The sequence below is a fragment of the Entelurus aequoreus genome, linkage group LG02, assembly GCF_033978785.1.
Source record: "Entelurus aequoreus isolate RoL-2023_Sb linkage group LG02, RoL_Eaeq_v1.1, whole genome shotgun sequence".
Taxonomy (NCBI): domain Eukaryota; kingdom Metazoa; phylum Chordata; class Actinopteri; order Syngnathiformes; family Syngnathidae; genus Entelurus; species Entelurus aequoreus.
The window spans coordinates 63,823,252-63,841,688 of record NC_084732.1 but is presented as its reverse complement, the minus strand read 5'-3'; the positions used below and the strand labels follow the sequence as shown (position 1 = coordinate 63,841,688).

Below are 18,437 nucleotides of genomic sequence, written 5' to 3'. Positions count from 1 at the left end.
ATATATATATATATATATATATATATATATATATATATATATATATATATATATATATATATATATATATATATATATATATATATATATATATATATATATGTAACTAAATAAATGCATACAGTAGGGTGTGGAGACCCCAGCTAAATGACAGATAGTTAATAGCAATGGACTCTCAGTGCCATTTACATTGATATTATACATGTGGGCCAATGAATAGAAATGTTGTTAAATGTAGCAAACTACTTTTGTCGTGTAGCTTGCTACGGGGATAGCTTCCCCTGTAGTTAAGCTACATTTAATCGAGAGTAACTTGTAGCTTAGCTTACTACATTTTCCAAGTAGCTTGCCCATCACCGTATAAATGTTTAAAATGTAGTTTACTAACAGCACTGTTGAAAAAAAGTTGCCAGTGGCAGAACAGTGCCCCTACCTTGGCTGTACAGAGGGATGTGAGACAATGCACAAATCAGATGCAGTGCAAGATGTATTCTGTTTGCCAATATCTGTGTATTGAAGGGCTCAAATTAGCATATAGTATAGGATTTGGGAAATTATTTATGATATAGAGCAGTGGTTCTCAAACTTTTTTCACCAACTACCACCTTAGAAAAAACTTGGCTCTACAACCATAATGACCAAGAAAAATAAAATATGGTAGTGTAGTAGGCCTAAGTATTCATTAAAAACAACGCAGAGGTTTTATTTAACAAGTATATTTAATATTTTTGGCCACTCTGACATTACACACAGTTTGAAAAGTAACAGTGGGTTTGAATATAGGAAAATAAAACACTGTACTTTAATCAATTGGTTCTTTGGCTTACCACCAATGGTACACGTACCACAGTTTGAGAACCCCTACATAGAGGTATTCATTGTAGAAATACGTCTGGCAACGCCGCTCACATACCCTACAGCAGGGGTGTCCAAACTTTTTCCACTGAGGGCCGCACACGGAAAAATTAAAGCATGTGGGGGCCATTTTGATATTTTTCATTTTCAAACCATAACAAAATATATGGATTTTTTATTTATTTTACCTTTAGGGGTCCCGGGGACCATAAAGGGTCTCAGTCATTAAAATGTTTAAAATTAGTCAGATTATTATTATTTTTTAATTATTTAACGCTTACAGTAAATCTCTATATCAACTTCAAGTTGATATAAAGTGATACACATTAAAAAAAATGTTTTATGGCTTTTCTGTTAAAAACAACTTAGTTTTTTAATAGTAAAACTGAATTATGCAGTATTTAGTAATTAGAGCCCTAAAATATCAATAATGCACGACACCATTGATTTGAATTATTTCATATTTTTGAGTAATCACAGTGAAAAGATAAATAAAAAAATCACTAAATATATTTGGGATCCAAAAGGTGCCCCACTCATAGAATGATACATTTTTATTAGGTTTTTCTTTTACTTTCAACACTTAAGTTACGAGATCAACTTCAGACATGTCTGTCGATTTTATGCTGGAACAATTATTTTGTTTGTTTTATGCGCTTTTGTCAAAGAAAACTTTGATGTTTTTATATGGCTACTACACAATATATGCAATATTTACCACACAAAACATTTTAAAGTGAAATATTTGAAGTAATTGGAGCCCTGAAAATAATTCATTATGACATGGATTTTTTGTCATTATTTTTTTTTTTTGAGCAACGGCAAAAAAAGAAAAATAAAGAAAGACAAAAGAAAAAAAACCAGCCTGCATGGCAGCTTTTGTGTCAACATTTCAACTTTTTCTCGTTAGATTTCACCTCATTCCACTTTTTTTTATTGTTCTTTTTTATTTTTACAATAGTATTTCCAGAATGTGTGGCGGGCCGGTAAGCAATTAGCTGCGGGCCGCAAATGGCCCCCGGGCCGCACTTTGGACACCCCTGCCCTACAGCCACTTCGTAAAACAGTGCTATATTGTTAAATTGTGTTTTGTATTAAATGCTCACTGTGCTCTTCAGCAAATGATCAAGAGCAACGTCAATGGATCATGTATATATATATACGATAATTTGTCAAAACACGGCCATTTTAAGCTTCTGTGGTACGATTAATTTTCATATCTCATCTGGCAACCTTGGTCATGTGACTATGGTTTCCTAAAAATGGCGGTGAGATACACTTGGGTAAGCTAGCCAACCTTTTTTTCTTTATTTTTTAAACCCATTTAACGATTTTAGTACTTTATTATGGTGTGTAGTACTTTAATTGAACTGTCCTTACTATATTTCTTCAATGTGTTTGTGTGAAACAAACAAGTCCTGTAAATATCAGGCTTTTAACATTAAAATGACAATGGAAAGCGTGACGTGACTTAATTGTCACTGTAGAAAAAATGTGAAAAAGAATAAAGTTCACAGTTTGAATTGGTTGGAGTCAATATATGTTTCATCTGTCAATTCTAAGTACTGTACGTTTGTAGCATTTAAACTGCTTAAGGAATACATTTACCATGAACAATATAACTTGTAAGTTACATCACGCGTATTTGAAATGAATTAGTAGTAGTCGGACAAAAACTAGAAATGTGTTGAATGTGGTCCGTTCATCATTTTAATGTGTTCTTTATGGATCGTTCACATTGACAAGCTGTGACTCCCCCTGCGGGTGCTGTAGCGGAACTGCCGACTAAGGACATTTTCAAATTGACCTGTCATAGCACACAACCTGCTGCCTCGCAGTGACATGTTACTATGTCCGATGCTTGTTTGTCCATGCGTGTCCTGTGGTTGGCCAGTCCAGGCCAGGGACTACCCTGCCTCTTTGCCTAAAGTCAGCTGGGATAGACTCCGGCTTCAGTACGGAAAACCGAAGCATAGATGATCACCTAGATTGTGTTTGAAATCTTTTGAAAATACACATAAGAAAATCATATCAAAAGTACTCTTTATTTTTAAATTGCACATTCACATCTGGGTGTTATGGGAGGATTTGTTTGTATGTCCCAACCTAAGTGATAAACATCATCATCGACCCGTGTGTCATTGAACTTTGCGCAGAAAGTGTGTGTACTTTTTTCATGTGTCTGTTAGTAAAAGTGTACCTGTGCAGTAAGCCTTTGGAAGGAATACATCCGTACCATCTAAAGTCCAACATGGATTTTTGTGAGCGTGGCTCATTTTTTTGTGGCCTTGTTGAGAGGGAAGGCCAGTTCTATGGCTCCTTTGCCATCATCGACACTTTATGTACCATGTGTTTATTTGGAATTTTGAATCAAAGCTAATAAATCCATGTGAAAATTGTTTGAGACTCGACTCTTTAGTGGCGCCACTGTGCGTAGGGCCTCGCGAGCCGTTGGGGGGCCCGTTTTGCGTGAAGAAGCACATGTAAAATGTCAAATAATTACAGGGCTTATTCGTAGCCCCTTCCTGCTCAGTCATTGATAGGAATATAATGGCAAATTTCCCCTTTACACACTGTGATAGTGCTAGGCTTGTTAGCAGAAGTACAGGGTTTGAATCCCAGCCGGTGTCAGGAAAATATATAGATTAGAATGTCCAAACCTTTTCCGGTGAGGGCCGCATAAATAAAAATTGGAGGATGCGGGGGCCACTTTGATATATTACGTCTATTGAAGACACTAAAACCAATACAATATAAGTCAATAAATATAAGCCAAACCATCTGAACATATCATCCATAGCTTATCTTTATATAATCAGTACCCAAGCACATTCTGCACAATTTTGCTCTAAATTAAGCATTTTTGAAGCATAAAAATAGCTAAAGTAACTAAAAACTATCAATAATACAATAGTATTGACCACTAGAATAGACCAAAACAATCAGAATGCGGTGTTCAGTATCGTGGCTACTGATTGGTTACTCCTCAGGCAGCATTTCTAACAATAGCATGCTAACTTTTTTAGCCAATTTTGCAGCTGAACACCTCAGACTCATTTAACTTGGTACTTGACACTGTTAGCATGCTAACATTAGCATTGTAAAATGTTTTGCCAATTTTGCAGCCAAACACCTTAGAGTCATATAACTTGGTAGTTGACATACGCTAACTGTTAGTATGCTAACTTTTTTAGCTAATTTTACATGCATACACTTCATAAATATATGACTTTGAACTTGACACATTCTATAACTGATAGCATGCTACCATTTGCATTTAAATTCTGCTTGTGCATTTCAGTTTTCACATGCACTTTCTCCGGAGAATTGCACATTTAATTTTTTTGTGTGTTATGTTGTAATCCGGAAGGGTTGGATTTTGTCTTTAGTCATCAATCTTTAGATTTTGTCACGGGACAACCCTGATATAGATCCATGTTTTAAATGAGTTAGTTTGTTCTAAAACATTATTATAAACAATTTCTTACCCATGACTTTGTTTTAGTACAAAACATGCATCAAATTAAATTCAAGTTTGATTAAAAAAGTATAACAATTGTTTTACATAAAGTGTAAAACATTTTTGTAATGAGGGGTGTCTCAAAATAAAATTCTATTTAGCCCATTGCTCCTCTTGGTTTCTGTGTACTTTCAAGCCATTGCAATACAGATCAGGAATTAAAGGCTGTGTGTCAGTTGACATGACACACTCACTTACTTTTACTTACTTGGTCTTTAGCATTCACACTGAGAAGCATGGCAAAATGCACTGATAGTACACAGATGTGTACTACAAAATGGTGAGTGTGCTATGATTGGCACTTTAGACTAACCACCAGTAATAGGCATCTTGGCGAAAAGGAAGGGGCTAACTTAAAATAATTGCGGCTTCGAAATTGGCACAAAGTCAAGGACAGATGAAGAAGCGGATAAATATTGTGATTGCTATTTTAGGTCAGTACATAACCAAAGTAAAGGATTTGCAACAGCACACCACTATAAAAATGAGCATACTCAGGAACTAAGTGTACATTATACACAGTATAATATATAGTATTGTAGTGTACTGACATGAGTGTTTGATTTATGACACAGCCTGAGAGAAGATGACAACGAAACAGGTAAATATTGAGCTCATTTCCAGTGAGAGCACACTTTAATCGTCTTCTGTCAATATGTAAACTATGACGCATTTGTACTTAGTCCCTGACTGTTGTTGCACACTTCCAGGGAATGACGATCACAAAACATAAATATTTATACACTTTCTCTTCTTCTCTCCTTCTTATTAGTGAATTTCAACCACTAGAGTTAGTCTCCTATCTGTCACGTAGTCAAGATGGCGATGATGGAAGGCGGTAAGTGTACACTCACCATTTGAGCAATGTCTCAGTATACTGACAGTTTACTACATGTTGCTGTAATTCTTGGTATGAATGCTTTTCCATCCATCCATTTTCTACTGCTTGTTTATGTCCTCGAAATGCTAAGAATAGCATTTAATTAGAAAGTATTCAATTTAAGACAGAACCATACGTTCTTTTAGAGGTTGTTGAGTAGTAGTAGTAATTCACAAACATTTTATTACATTTACCTTTTAATTAAAGCCCACAAAGCATTTCTGCCTACATTATAACAAGCATGTACATCAGTGTTGTGGGGTCAGGCAGGCAGGGCAAATAATAACACAACAAATAATATTTGTTCATTGAACAATGCTATTCATGTATTTTCTGTATAATTGTGATTGTTTTGATCATTTTCAAATCAAAAGCAGGGCAGATACCTAAAATGATGCTGATCTGATCCTTCATAAACTGGGTTGAATTGTCCGTGCCCGTTTTGGTTTGTCATCATGTTACCAATAGAATGTTTGCAGGAACATTTTACACAAAAACTTTTTACGGCCCGTTTTATGTTTTAAATGCTAGTATGACATTGTTCTTCTTGAAATTCAGACTATAAACTGCAAATAAACATCACACAAAAGGGTACCTTTTTTCTATTTAGGAAAATAAAATAAGGACTTTTACAACAAAGTAATATAGCCTTTTTGTGGTGGATAGTTGCATGGACTTAATATTCAAATAAAGATAAGAACCCTATTGTTTTTCAGTTTAATAAACAAATTATAATTGTATTAACAAGTACTCGTCCCTCGCCACATCACGCTTCAAAGTTTGCAGCTTTACAACATAGTCTTTTTTTAAAGCATATTTTATATATTCTTGGCCTGTTAAGCATTTTCAAACATGGAAATGGCTAAATAAACAGATGTATAATTATATTTATATATATATAATGTATACATAAAAATAAATTTATATATATAAATACATTATAATATCTATATATGTATAATTAAATATATATATATAAATGAATATATATATATATATATATATATATACATAAATATATATATATACATATATAAAAATAAGTGTATGTATATATTTAAATAAAAAGACTCGTGATTGTTTAAAATGTTTTTCTTTGAGTGGATTAATATTGGTCTCTGGATTACTGGATCTAGTGGATGACGTGCGGTAGGAACGGTCATGAGTTAAGTGGCGTTCACTTCAAACTGACACTAACTCTTGTTAGCGTGCGTGCCTTTGGGGATTAGGAGGAATAATAGTGTGTTCCAAACTTGTGTGTGGTGTTGCTTCCTTATTTTTGATTATTCCAAGCTGATTTTTTTATGCATAGCAGTGGCACCTGAAGTGAATATGACAGCGTGTAATAATTATGACGGGCAGCTGGATAAAAATATATATATATCGATAGCAGTGGTCTTCTTGGACCAGCCCAATTAGGAACCGGTACCAAGAAATACCGGTGCACGGTATACATCCCTAAACTGACATGATTAAGACTATGAGCAAAATATTTAATATAAAATATATTTGTTGATGAATGGGTTTCCTCATGATCTTTCAGAGTTTCCTCAAGCGTCTAGTAGAATTCCAGCAATATAACATCAGTAGAAGAGGACGCAAAATAGAATACTTGTGGCTTACCTTTCTTTTTCGCTCTTGAAAAGAAAACGTGTAATATGCAGAATGACAGTCTTTCTTACAATCCTGTGAGAAAATACCATGATTCTGGATGAAGACACAACCCAAGCACTTACTTAATATGAGAGTATCCAGTCCAGTCTTCTCTCGTTGAAATCAGCAGGCTGATGCAGGCCATGTCAAAATGTGGCTGGAACTCAAAAGTTTGCCATCAAAAAAGGAGCCTAAAATACTTCTGTGTCTATTTTAGGCAGCATTTGTATCTGTTGACATCGTTGTTAGATCTAAGGCTATGAAATACATGTTTTAGAGTACTAGAGAGGCCCTTTAAAAGGTGCTGTTTCTAACTTGCACAAAGCTACAATTTTCAAACCCAAAAATATAACACCAGCAGCTATCTTATGTTACCATTATTGGTTTAACAAAACATATATATAAAATAGGTCTATATTTTGTCACAATTACAAGTTTAACTTTCTAAACACACTTCTGCACAGACCAAATTAAATATTAGGGGTCGATTAGCTTATATTTTTTGTGTCTGTACATTACCGTGCTGCATGCTCACCCACAGGAGAGATTTTCGCGTATGAAAGGGTTAAAAATTGGATGCAATGGCTGCCGTGCAAAGTTCATACAGGTGAGCAAGACCACAAATCACTTCCAACATTGCCCTTGCACTGTTGCATTGTTTTGTTTTTTCTTGAAGATTAGAACTAGGAAGAGGTGGTGTCACAATGATCGAACAAGGGCGCCCTCTAAGCATCTAACTAATCGTCACATACAGCAACTTTGACAACCTGACATATTTAACGTACGCACATACAAAAAAAGCATTTCTCCAATGTCCAGTATAAAAATAATTTTATTGTTTTTAAAAAGCTACACTTTGAGACCTGTTTTCAAAAGGTGTGTCGTCAAAACAACCCACAGGATGTCACTAAAATGTGTGGACACAAAGAAAATGTGGAGTTATTGCATCAATTTCTTGTGAATCTTTGAAAAACACATCAAACTTTACATCACAAATATTGGAAATCTTATAAAAAATGGTTCCAATTCTTTGTTCTGTTGTTTAAAATATGCATTTTTGCCAATAGAACAACATTCGGAAATAACTTCCAGTCTTTCTCGTACGTTCATTTATTTGTAGCGACGCACCACAAATAGATTTGGTGCCACCTATGGGCATTTTATAATCTGTGAATGCAGCTTGTCGTTACAGCTCTTTACAGTCGATGGCATCATAACTGCTTCTTAACACACTCCTTCACACGCACTTGGTCTGCCAGAGAATAAGAAGACATAGCCGAAGGGACATATTTAGCAAGTATTTAAACGCCACAGCCATTGTTTTTTTAAGAGCTAAAATGCTTATTTTGGGGGGGGGAATCTGAAAGTAAATGCACACAAAAAGGATTGCAATTTGTTGGCATCTGTACGTCCAATGAAGTATTGCAGTTTAATGTCATACTGTACAGCCTCTCACTGCTGAGGGACACCTAAGAGTCAATCTGAGTGTTACACAATCTCACACACAAACTGCAGGATTTACAACTTTTTTTTTTAATAGATAACAGAGCATGCCAAGTCACAGCATTCTGGTACGTCTCAACAAATGACAGCAAGACAATAAAAAACATTAGCATGTATTCATACTGTACACATTCATAGAGCAGGAGGGCCACAAAGTGACGACGGTGGAATGGCTGCGTTCATACGGCGAAGCTCAGTGCTTTGATCACTTGCACTTGGTCAATCAAAATTCAGCCTCTTCCTACGTTGCGCTATTTTGTTACAATAACATGTTTACTGTCAACTTTTTGTTTTAAAAAATAAAGCGAGCTGCCGTGTGAACGAGCCCCGGCACTGCCGTCACTGGTTTCAACCTGTAAGATTTCTGTCTTAAAAGTCCATTTAAAAACAAAACATTTACATTAAGGGTAAATGTCTTGAGTACAAAAAAAGGCACTGCCATTTGTTATTCTAAATATGACTTTTTCAGCCTTCTGCACGCAGCTTTAAAATATAAATTACTTTTTTCCCCCATTTTCCCCAATTTTCTGCAGGTATTTTCCTTTATATTAAACAACAATATTTTTATTTTACTCCTATACGCAAGCCTGCAGTCAATACAGGACATCGGCTCTTTGAATAAAAGAAAACTGCATGAAGTAAAAGAACACAGTAAAGCTGTAAATGTGTTACTGAATTAGCTGATAAACTAAACAAAATGGAAAAAACTGAATCTAAGACAGATCTAACAATACAAAACAGCAAATACAGTGAGGAAGATGATTATTTGATCCACTACTAGGGTTTGTTTTGTTTACTATTCTGTACTTCATGGGCATGTCATTGTTTGAGGGGGTCAGAATTCTTACTGACAAAATGCAAATGAACTTACTGTAAATTCTGGACTATAAGACTTTATTCCTACGCTTTGAACCCTGCAGCTTATAAAATGGTGTGGCTAATTTATGGCCATGTTTTGAATTCAGCAGAAAGTTTTAAACAGACACTGAAAAGCTGTGTTATTGTTTGTGCTATGGTTTCATCTTTTGGACGAGTTTGCTCACTGCAGGTGCTGCGGGTTAAATGTCTACAATATTATTTTCTGTTTAGTGCTTTCAACTGGAAGTACAACTGCCGTTCCATCTTTTAGTCATCCAATAGCGTTTCTACTTGTATTGATTATTAATTCACCACTCCAAGCAATGCTTGTAAGTTTTACAATATAACTAAAACTATTCATACTTACTAAACCGTGCCATGTGTGATGTCTGTTGGAGTGTTTTCATGCATGTTTGTACGTGCTATCGTAATGTAATCAAGCTAGCCACGATAGTGTTAGCTAATATGCTAAAATGTTTACAGCCCTTTGAGACACTTGTGATTTAGGGCTATATAAATAAACATTGATTGATTGATTGATTGATACTAGTGTCTGTGTTAGTCTGTTAAGCTGTTTGGAGAGATAGCTTCTGCAGCTAGTGGGTCCATGACAATGACTTCTGTTTTGTTTGATCAGCCATTTAGAATCAGTTAAAGTACGTAACTAAACATTTACAAAAATCTTCCTGTCTAAATAACTCATTTCACAACATATACTGTATATCTGCAGCTTATAGTCTGGTGAGGCTAATATATATGGAAAAATATTTTATTTTCCTAAAATTTAGTGGGTGCGGTTTATATATATATCGGTGCGCTATAGTCCGGAAAATACGGTATAACCTTTATTACGTAATATATTTTTCTTGATAGTTTGTTAGTACAATAAACCTACCATAAAAGTGGTAGGTAACTTTGTAGGGGGGTGAACAGCAGAGGATCAAATTCTTATTTGCCCTACTGTATATGTCTGGAGTTTAAAAAGTACACATATACTGTTGGAACAAAATGTTGCATATAAACTAAGCAAATCTGGTGAGACTCCTGCAGATAAAAAAAAAAAAAGGTAAGGTTGTTAAGTTTAGTAATGGCCTTAAAAAACGGAAGTTGATATCACTAAGCAGAATAAACGTCTATCTTGGCAGCGTAGACTTCAATAAAGGAGAAGAAAACTGTACTTAACACCTCGTTGTTATAGAAGGCGCAGTCTCTCTTATGCATAAGACACCCGGTCGTTTGGTACACACCCCTTTGTCCAGGCAGCTCAGCACAATGTCTAACTCAACAATAATGATGCTTTTCTACTGGCAAACAAACACACAAGCTAACCTTATCCCCAATGCAACCAACTTTGTTTTTAACAGACAGTAATCATTTCAGTTAAGATGAAGGAGTACAAACATGTCATATAATAATCACAACTAGTGATGGGTCAAACCATACGGAAGCATCGATGCCTTGTGAAACACAAGGAGTGATACTGTGTCCCTCCATGCCGCCGCGTTTGTGTCACTTTTTAAAAAAAAAAAAAAGGGGCCGATACAGTTGGTGTGTCATTTGACTGTGAAGCGCCAAACTGTTTGAGGAAATGCTTCTTTCAGCAGATTTTACCAAAGGAAGTCAGAAGAGTGGTGTGTCGCGTTTGACATCGGTTTTCGTCGCCATCATTGATCTAAATGGAACTAAGAAAAAGGAAACAAATCCTAAAATGTGAGATCATTTTGATCCTGTAGTTAATAACTTTTTTTTTTCTATTCAGTTTGCTATTGGCTCACTGACCAGAGTTGCACGTTTTATATTCCTTTTTGGGCAGCTATCCAAAAAAAAAACCTAAACATTTATATTTTCTTACTATTAATTGTATATGCAGGTATAATGTGGTGACGTTTTTTTTTTTTTTTTCATCAGGTAGTGGATGACTATTATGACACACGAACACAGTATCTGTGCAGTGTCAATACAGGTAATGAGTGTGCCACATGCTCACTGAGGCATCATTTACCCATCAGTAATCATTGCCAAAATGATTACCATCCTATCAATATAAGCACAACGTGCTTAAATTTTGTACATTGTAGGAGTAAAAACTTCTTGATCGCTGTCAATAGAGTGGGGTAAAATGCACGACTCAGCACAGCAGCACACATGGACATCGGGAATTTCCCTTGTTTCTTGTGTGATAATGAACGTATGGTTTGATAATGCCATAACTTAAATTTCTCTCTCCTTCCTCTGTCTGTCCCCTCTTAAACCATGTAGTAAATCTAAATCAAAGTCAACACAATCACAACAGGAGTGTTACTGATGTACATGAAACATGATTAAGCTGCTAAACAGAGCAGGAACAAAAATAAAAATCTGACATTTTATTGCCACTATTTTCAGATTCATCCCTACAAGTAAGAATGGTACTGTGAATACATGTTATGGAACAGAATATTTTGCTGAAAACGTAGGGGGGTAAAAATGTTGCATTATGGAAAGGATTTTGGAGTTTCCAATGGGTTTTGCAAAACTGTCAGTGTATTGTTGTGAGAGTAGCCCCGACTGTCATAATTATTCCCACCCTGACTCGTGTGACCGAACTTGTACAAACCCCGTTTCCATATGAGTTGGGAAATTGTGTTAGATATAAATATAAACGGAATACAATGATTTGCAAATCATTTTCAACCCATATTCAGTTGAATATGCTACAAAGACAACATATTTGACGTTCAAACTGATAAACCTTTTTTTTTGTTGCAAATAATCATTAACTTTAGAACTTGATGCCAGCAACACGTGACAAAGAAGTTGGGAGAGGTGGCAATAAATACTGATAAAGTTGAGGAATGCTCATCAAACACTTATTTGGAACATCCCACAGGTGTGCAGGCAAATTGGGAACAGGTGGGTGCCATGATTGGGTATAAAAGTAGATTCCATGAAATGCTCAGTCATTCACAAACAAGGATGGGGCGAGGGTCACCACTTTGTCAACAAATGCGTGAGCAAATTGTTGAACAGTTTAAGAAAAACCTTTCTCAACCAGCTATTGCAAGGAATTTAGGGATTTCACCATCTACGGTCCGTAATATCATCAAAGGGTTCAGAGAATCTGGAGAAATCACTGCACGTAAGCAGCTAAGCCCGTGACCTTCGATCCCTCAGGCTGTACTGCATCAACAAGCGACATCAGTGTGTAAAGGATATCACCACATGGGCTCAGGAACACTTCAGAAACCCACTGTCAGTAACTACAGTTGGTCGCTACATCTGTAAGTGCAAGTTAAAACTCTCCTATGCAAGGCGAAAACCGTTTATCATCAACACCCAGAAACGCCGTCAGCTTCGCTGGGCCTGAGCTCATCTAAGATGGATTGATGCAAAGTGGAAAAGTATTCTGTGGTCTGACGAGTCCACATTTCAAATTGTTTTTGGAAACTGTGGACGTCTTGTCCTCCGGACCAAAGAGGAAAAGAACCATCCGGATTGTTATAGGCGCAAAGTTAAAAAGCCAGCATCTGTGATGGTATGGGGGTGTATTAGTGCCCAAGACATGGGTAACTTACACATCTGTGAAGGCGCCATTAATGCTGAAAGGAACATACAGGTTTTGGAGCTACATATTTTGCCATCCAAGCAACGTTACCCTGCTTATTTCAGCAAGACAATGCCAAGCCACGTGTTACATCAACGTGGCTTCATAGTAAAAGAGTGCGGGTACTAGACTGGCCTGCCTGTAGTCCAGACCTGTCTCCCATTGAAAATGTGTGGCGCATTATGAAGCCTAAAATACCACAACGAAGACCCCCGGACTGTTGAACAACTTAAGCTGTACATCAAGCAAGAATGGGAAAGAATTCCACCTGAGAAGCTTAATAAATGTGTCTCCTCAGTTCCCAAACAGTTACTGAATGTTGTTAAAAGGAAAGGCCATGTAACACAGTGGTGAACATGTCCTTTCCCAACTACTTAGGCACCTGTTGCAGCCATGAAATTGTAAGTTAATTATTATTTGCAAAAAAAAATAAAGTTTATGAGTTTGAACATCAAATATCTTGTCTTTGTAGTGCATTCAATTGAATATGGGTTGAAAAGGATTTGCAAATCATTGTATTCCATTTATATTTACATCTAACACAATTTCCCAACTCATATGGAAACGGGGTTTGTATATATTTATTGGATGTATGTGTAGTGGACCACTTCCTGCATATAGCTTCACATGAGAAATTATACTGAATGATTATAGAGCAAAAAAAACATCCATTGATGTACAAATAAACGGCAAAAACAACGGTTAATATTTGAGATGTTTGTATGGTCACCAGCCATAACTTGTTAATACATATGGTACTTTAAATAATAACAATAATACACCTAAACTGAGTAAAAGCATGACCTCTGTGGCATCATGAAGAATAACACAGAATAAATAAGAGTATATTCTATAAGAACTGAAACATATGGCAAGGCACATTGGGATCCTCATGCTGCATCCTGCACACGCACACACACACACACACACACACACACACACACACACACACACACACACACACACACACACACACACACACACACACACACACACAACACAAACACAAACACAATGTAGCGCTAAGTAAGCCCGAACTGGGGTCATAGGTCACACTCATGTCATGGAGATGAAGAACTGAAGAGTTCTTAATGCAGCAAAAAGAAGAATATGTAATCTAAATGTGCAGCATCAACATGACTCTTTAACAAAGTAGCGTGTGGATAAAAACATTGTACACAGGCTGTGTCTCAAATGGAAAACAAATGATATCTCCATTACCGTACGCTCCACTTTTTATAGGATTCATTTTGATGAAATTTGGCCTCGGATTTTCATAAACTGTCTCGGTCATCATGCAGCCAAATAATGTGTTTAACAAACTTGTCTATTCCCTCGCGTATCACTCTGAACAATGTAGTGCCAAAAAACGATGGTACGACTGCAAAATAAGACACCATGGGGCCGACAAAAGTTACGAGTAAAAGCACTTTGATAAGGAAGGTAAGAAACACTATTGAATTAAAAAAATAATTTGTAGCGATATACAAAGATACCTTTCTCTTTCCCGCCTCTTATGGCTGACTTCACAAACAAGTACTCAAACGTAAAAGTATTGTTAAATTTAATTTATCTATTTCATTCATCATTTATATTTTTTCAACATTGTTTTCTGCACGTAAAACTATGATTATTCTTTATAAAATGTGTTCGGCATTAACACTTTTTGGGTGCTTGGAAACAGATTAATTGGATTTGCATTATTTCTTCGAGAAATTGTTTCATTATTCATACGATTCGATTCTGCTAATGAAAACTGAGGAACCGCAGACTTCTGTCTGTACACTTCAATAAGTATACTGTGTATCTGTCTAAAATCGATTATTGGAAATAGCGATCACAATATTTACCCACTTCTTCTGTTCACTACTTTCCTTTTCTATGGCTATGTTCACACTACAGGGTATGAGGCCTAATTTTGGATTTCTTGTTAAATCCGATCTTTTTATGTAGTCGTTTATATAGATAATATGCTGTGTGTTTAAGGAAGTAAATAGAAAGCTCCAAATCTGGTAGATCTCACTCTTGGTACATTTGTTGCAACTTCCCAGATTGTGTGCAATTTGAGTCAATATTTTCTTAACTGAATTATTTTGAGTAGGAGGTTAAGAAGGAAGTGAACAATTATTTTGTCTCCTGCAGTTTGTGGGTCATCAGAAGTGGTGAAACATTGAGGTGAGTTTTAAAACATCTTTCTTTTTGCCTGCTTTGTGTTCATTCATTTAGTGTTTCTTTTCACAATAGTCTTTTTTGGTGAAGAATTACAACATTTGTTGCTTTTTGATGATGTATGGGTCAGATGAATGCGACCCGATCATTCAGACTGTAGTTGCACTGGACACATATATGATTTATATCCAGCAGAATCGTAGTTTTTCACATGACATGAAAAAAAAATCAGGTACACGTCACATATGGGCCTAAGAGCTGCTCCTCAGTCGCCATTTCAAGTTAGTTACTTCCCTTCTGCTACGTATTGAGTGTGCTAAATACCATCATTGTGCACCAGGAAGTGACAACGTATTGCTGTCAAAAAGACAAAGTGTAGGTACGGAAGTGCACCAATTGAGACACAGCTCTGTGTTCCATCACTGAACCTTACAGTGTGGCCTCACATGGACTTACTGGCATGTCAGCATTTTCTGCATGTTTAGTCCCCTTAAGGGAAATCCCACAATGCACTTCTGACGGCACATCTTAAACGCACGTGCGTATTCGTCTTCAAGTCCATTCATGTCAGCAATTCAAATTCAAATGTGAAACTATTTTGTAATATAAACCCATTACATGGAACGTTAGATATGTCAAGCTTTTATTTGTTATAATTTTGATGATCCCAGTTGACGATTTATGAAAACCCCAACTTTTCTGAGATTTTCAAGTCAAGGTTTTCATAAACTGTAAGTCATAATTGTCAATATTATATGAACAGGCTTGAAATATATTGAGTTGCATGTTATGAGTCTTTGTGATATATTATTTTCACCTTGTAAATCTAATTGCTAGAATAAACTAACTTTTGCATGATATTCAAATTGTTTGACTTTCACCCATATTTCACAGCATATTACCACGCTAAAGAGCACTTTGGTTGTAGTTATTTAGCAGATCAAAACTAAAGAGGCTCCAACATCCAAAAACCGGTTTGGTCCTTAAACTGTATATTCAGCACAGTTGATGGACACCAAAAAGGAATGGAACATCTCTGCTGGAAGACTTGAATGAAGATCACCACTGGGTGTGTTTCTAATAACAGCTGACTAGCTAATCAGCATATTAATAACTTTGTACTATGTTACCGTGTCACATTATCATGTCAAGTGCAGGTTAGGAAGAAAGCACTTGCAAATAAACTAAAGAAGCTAAATAATGGCAATGCTATCAAATCACACAATAGAAAACTAATAGTCTGCATTCCGGACACAATAAACGGGGGGATAAATTATAAATGACAAAGTCAAATAAAGTGTCAGCCTATGTTGAGAGGAGGTTAGGTACGAGCTTCATTCACACTGAACCACCAACAATTTATGGCCTCTTTAGTGTGGTCAGGTGACTTGTGTGCCAGCATTAGTGCCAGTAGGGGGCAGTGTCTCCAGTCAGACAATCTCTGGGATGTAACCCTTCATGGACTGACTAGTTTAAAGGCTCTGTGTCGATTCAAGCATTTCCATACTTATATTTAGCATTGACTGTGTAAGAATTGAGACACCGCCGGTCTCGGATGTCTGCTCGTTTTCCTGTAAGTAAGTTATGATTTGCAGCTTAAATCGCCCCTGTTTTACAAGTCCCCCCCCAAATCAATCCCAGTATGTGAACATGCATACAATAAATCCCATTGGCAATTCAGCTGTATGTACTCCCACTTATATACGTATGAAAGACTAATGCTCTCAATTGAGAGTTCATACAATACACACTAAAGATAAACTATACGTAACTGACCGGTCACTTCCTCTTCCACTCACAGAACAAACTAACACGATTCCACGTGACGTCCTCTCCCTCCGTCATTTTAAGGACATCAAAAGGTCCCGCCTCTGATGTTTTTGCTCCTTCAAACATCCGCTTCCTTTTCCAGGATTCCTACTCTTGGTCCATTCCCTTCTACCTTCTTCTCCATTTTTTCCCTTGCTTCTCACCATCCTCTTTTCCCTCTTCATTGGCGTGGATAAATATAATAAAGGATAATAAGCACGTCGGTTGTAAACTAGCGTGATGGCTACTCAATGGGACGTAAAGCTGGTAGACGGCCGAGGCTTTACAGAATTTGTCATTCCTACCTTTTGTTTCTGTACCCTTTTGAAAGTAGCATCATTGTGTAAACAAAGTAACCGAAACAAGAGCCTTTTCAAACCTAGATAAATGTATGGAGACCAGAATAGTGGCAGGGACTGGGCCTGATCCACAGCCCAGCATCTCCACTGATCTGTCTGTTGTAGTGCTTCTGATCTCCTGAGAGGGCGCTGTTTACACACACACACGCCGTTCAGACCTGCTCTCTCTTTCTCTCTGTTGCTTGCCAGGTGCATTCGCAGGTGACAAGTTGTCGGTCACAGCAGTCGGTGTGTTTTCCAACCCCGTCAATGCAGCCGATGTGATGGCAAATGTTTCTTGGTTGAGCTCTACCTTTGGCTACAGGAAGAGGGCGCTGCAGGGCAGGTGACCTCGGAGTGACTTGTTGTGAGAGGGCCTTGTGAAGCTACGTACACGGTTCTGGCCGTCGTTTCATATTGTTGAAGTTCGATCAGCACCATCTTAGGATGAAGAGCACACAAGAAGACAACTTAGTAACATGTTGAAACATGAGTACATCCATTTCAAGCTTTACCATTTTTCTAAAGGATGGATTTACCAAACTTTCATTTACTTGTGGTGGTCTGCCACAATTACTTCTAAACTGCAACAGAACGATTTCTGTCATTAATTTTTTTATTTAGGATTTGGAGCCTTCTGCTCTCACTCGCTCACAATCACATTGTTAAAATTTGTCCATCCAATAGGTAGCAGCGTAACTCAACATAACTAGAGGCTGAAGATGTGACGTTCGTGAACGAGTGGAGTCTTTTGAAAGGCTCTTTTAAGTGACCGGTGAGAACTGATTTGCAGTTGAGAGCCGTGGGTTTTTATATGCGCATTGCCCACTTTGTCTTTTATGTGTGCGCCACCTGACTGGAATGGAGACACAGCAACTGAAAAAATGCTAAATAAGCTAAAATCAAGAAAACGCACACATAAACTACTCTACAAATCCACCTCAGAACAATGAACTTTTCTGGTTCATTGTTCTGAGGTGGATTTGTAGAGTAGTTCCAATATACACACAACATGTGGCAAGCAGTAGAAATGCATGGATGGAGGTGGCGTAGTACAATTCTTATTAATGTTCCATTACATAATGATATCTTCTTGATTTATTATTTGTAAGCTGTAATTTTCTGTATTGTTAAAATGCTTATTTGGGGATGCTCAACAACTCACATCTGAATAGTGGTTCTTATTTATTATGATTATTAATTTTTTCATAATTCTTGAGAATCTTTTTAAGTAAAGAAAAAATGTATACACACACACACACATATATA

The 18,437-nt window shown here is 36.7% G+C and overlaps 1 protein-coding gene and 1 long non-coding RNA gene across 3 annotated transcripts in view; one reads left to right on the top strand and one right to left on the bottom strand.

Moving 5' to 3' along the window:
* Positions 1-5,150: 5,150 nt before the first annotated feature.
* The window catches only part of LOC133637683 (uncharacterized), a 43,853-nt gene continuing 30,566 nt past the window's right edge, over positions 5,151-18,437 (top strand). Inside the window, exons 1-2 of the long non-coding RNA XR_009823311.1 lie at positions 5,151-5,213; positions 14,995-15,027. This is a non-coding gene — a long non-coding RNA (uncharacterized LOC133637683). The remainder of the gene's footprint in view (positions 5,214-14,994; positions 15,028-18,437) is intronic.
* samd4a (sterile alpha motif domain containing 4A) overlaps positions 13,855-18,437 on the bottom strand; it is a 169,804-nt gene continuing 165,221 nt past the window's right edge. For both annotated transcript variants that reach the window (XM_062030506.1, XM_062030507.1), the window contains one exon: positions 13,855-17,609. In XM_062030506.1, the coding sequence (XP_061886490.1) occupies positions 17,581-17,609 (29 nt within the window). In that variant the 3' untranslated portion in view covers positions 13,855-17,580. The remainder of the gene's footprint in view (positions 17,610-18,437) is intronic.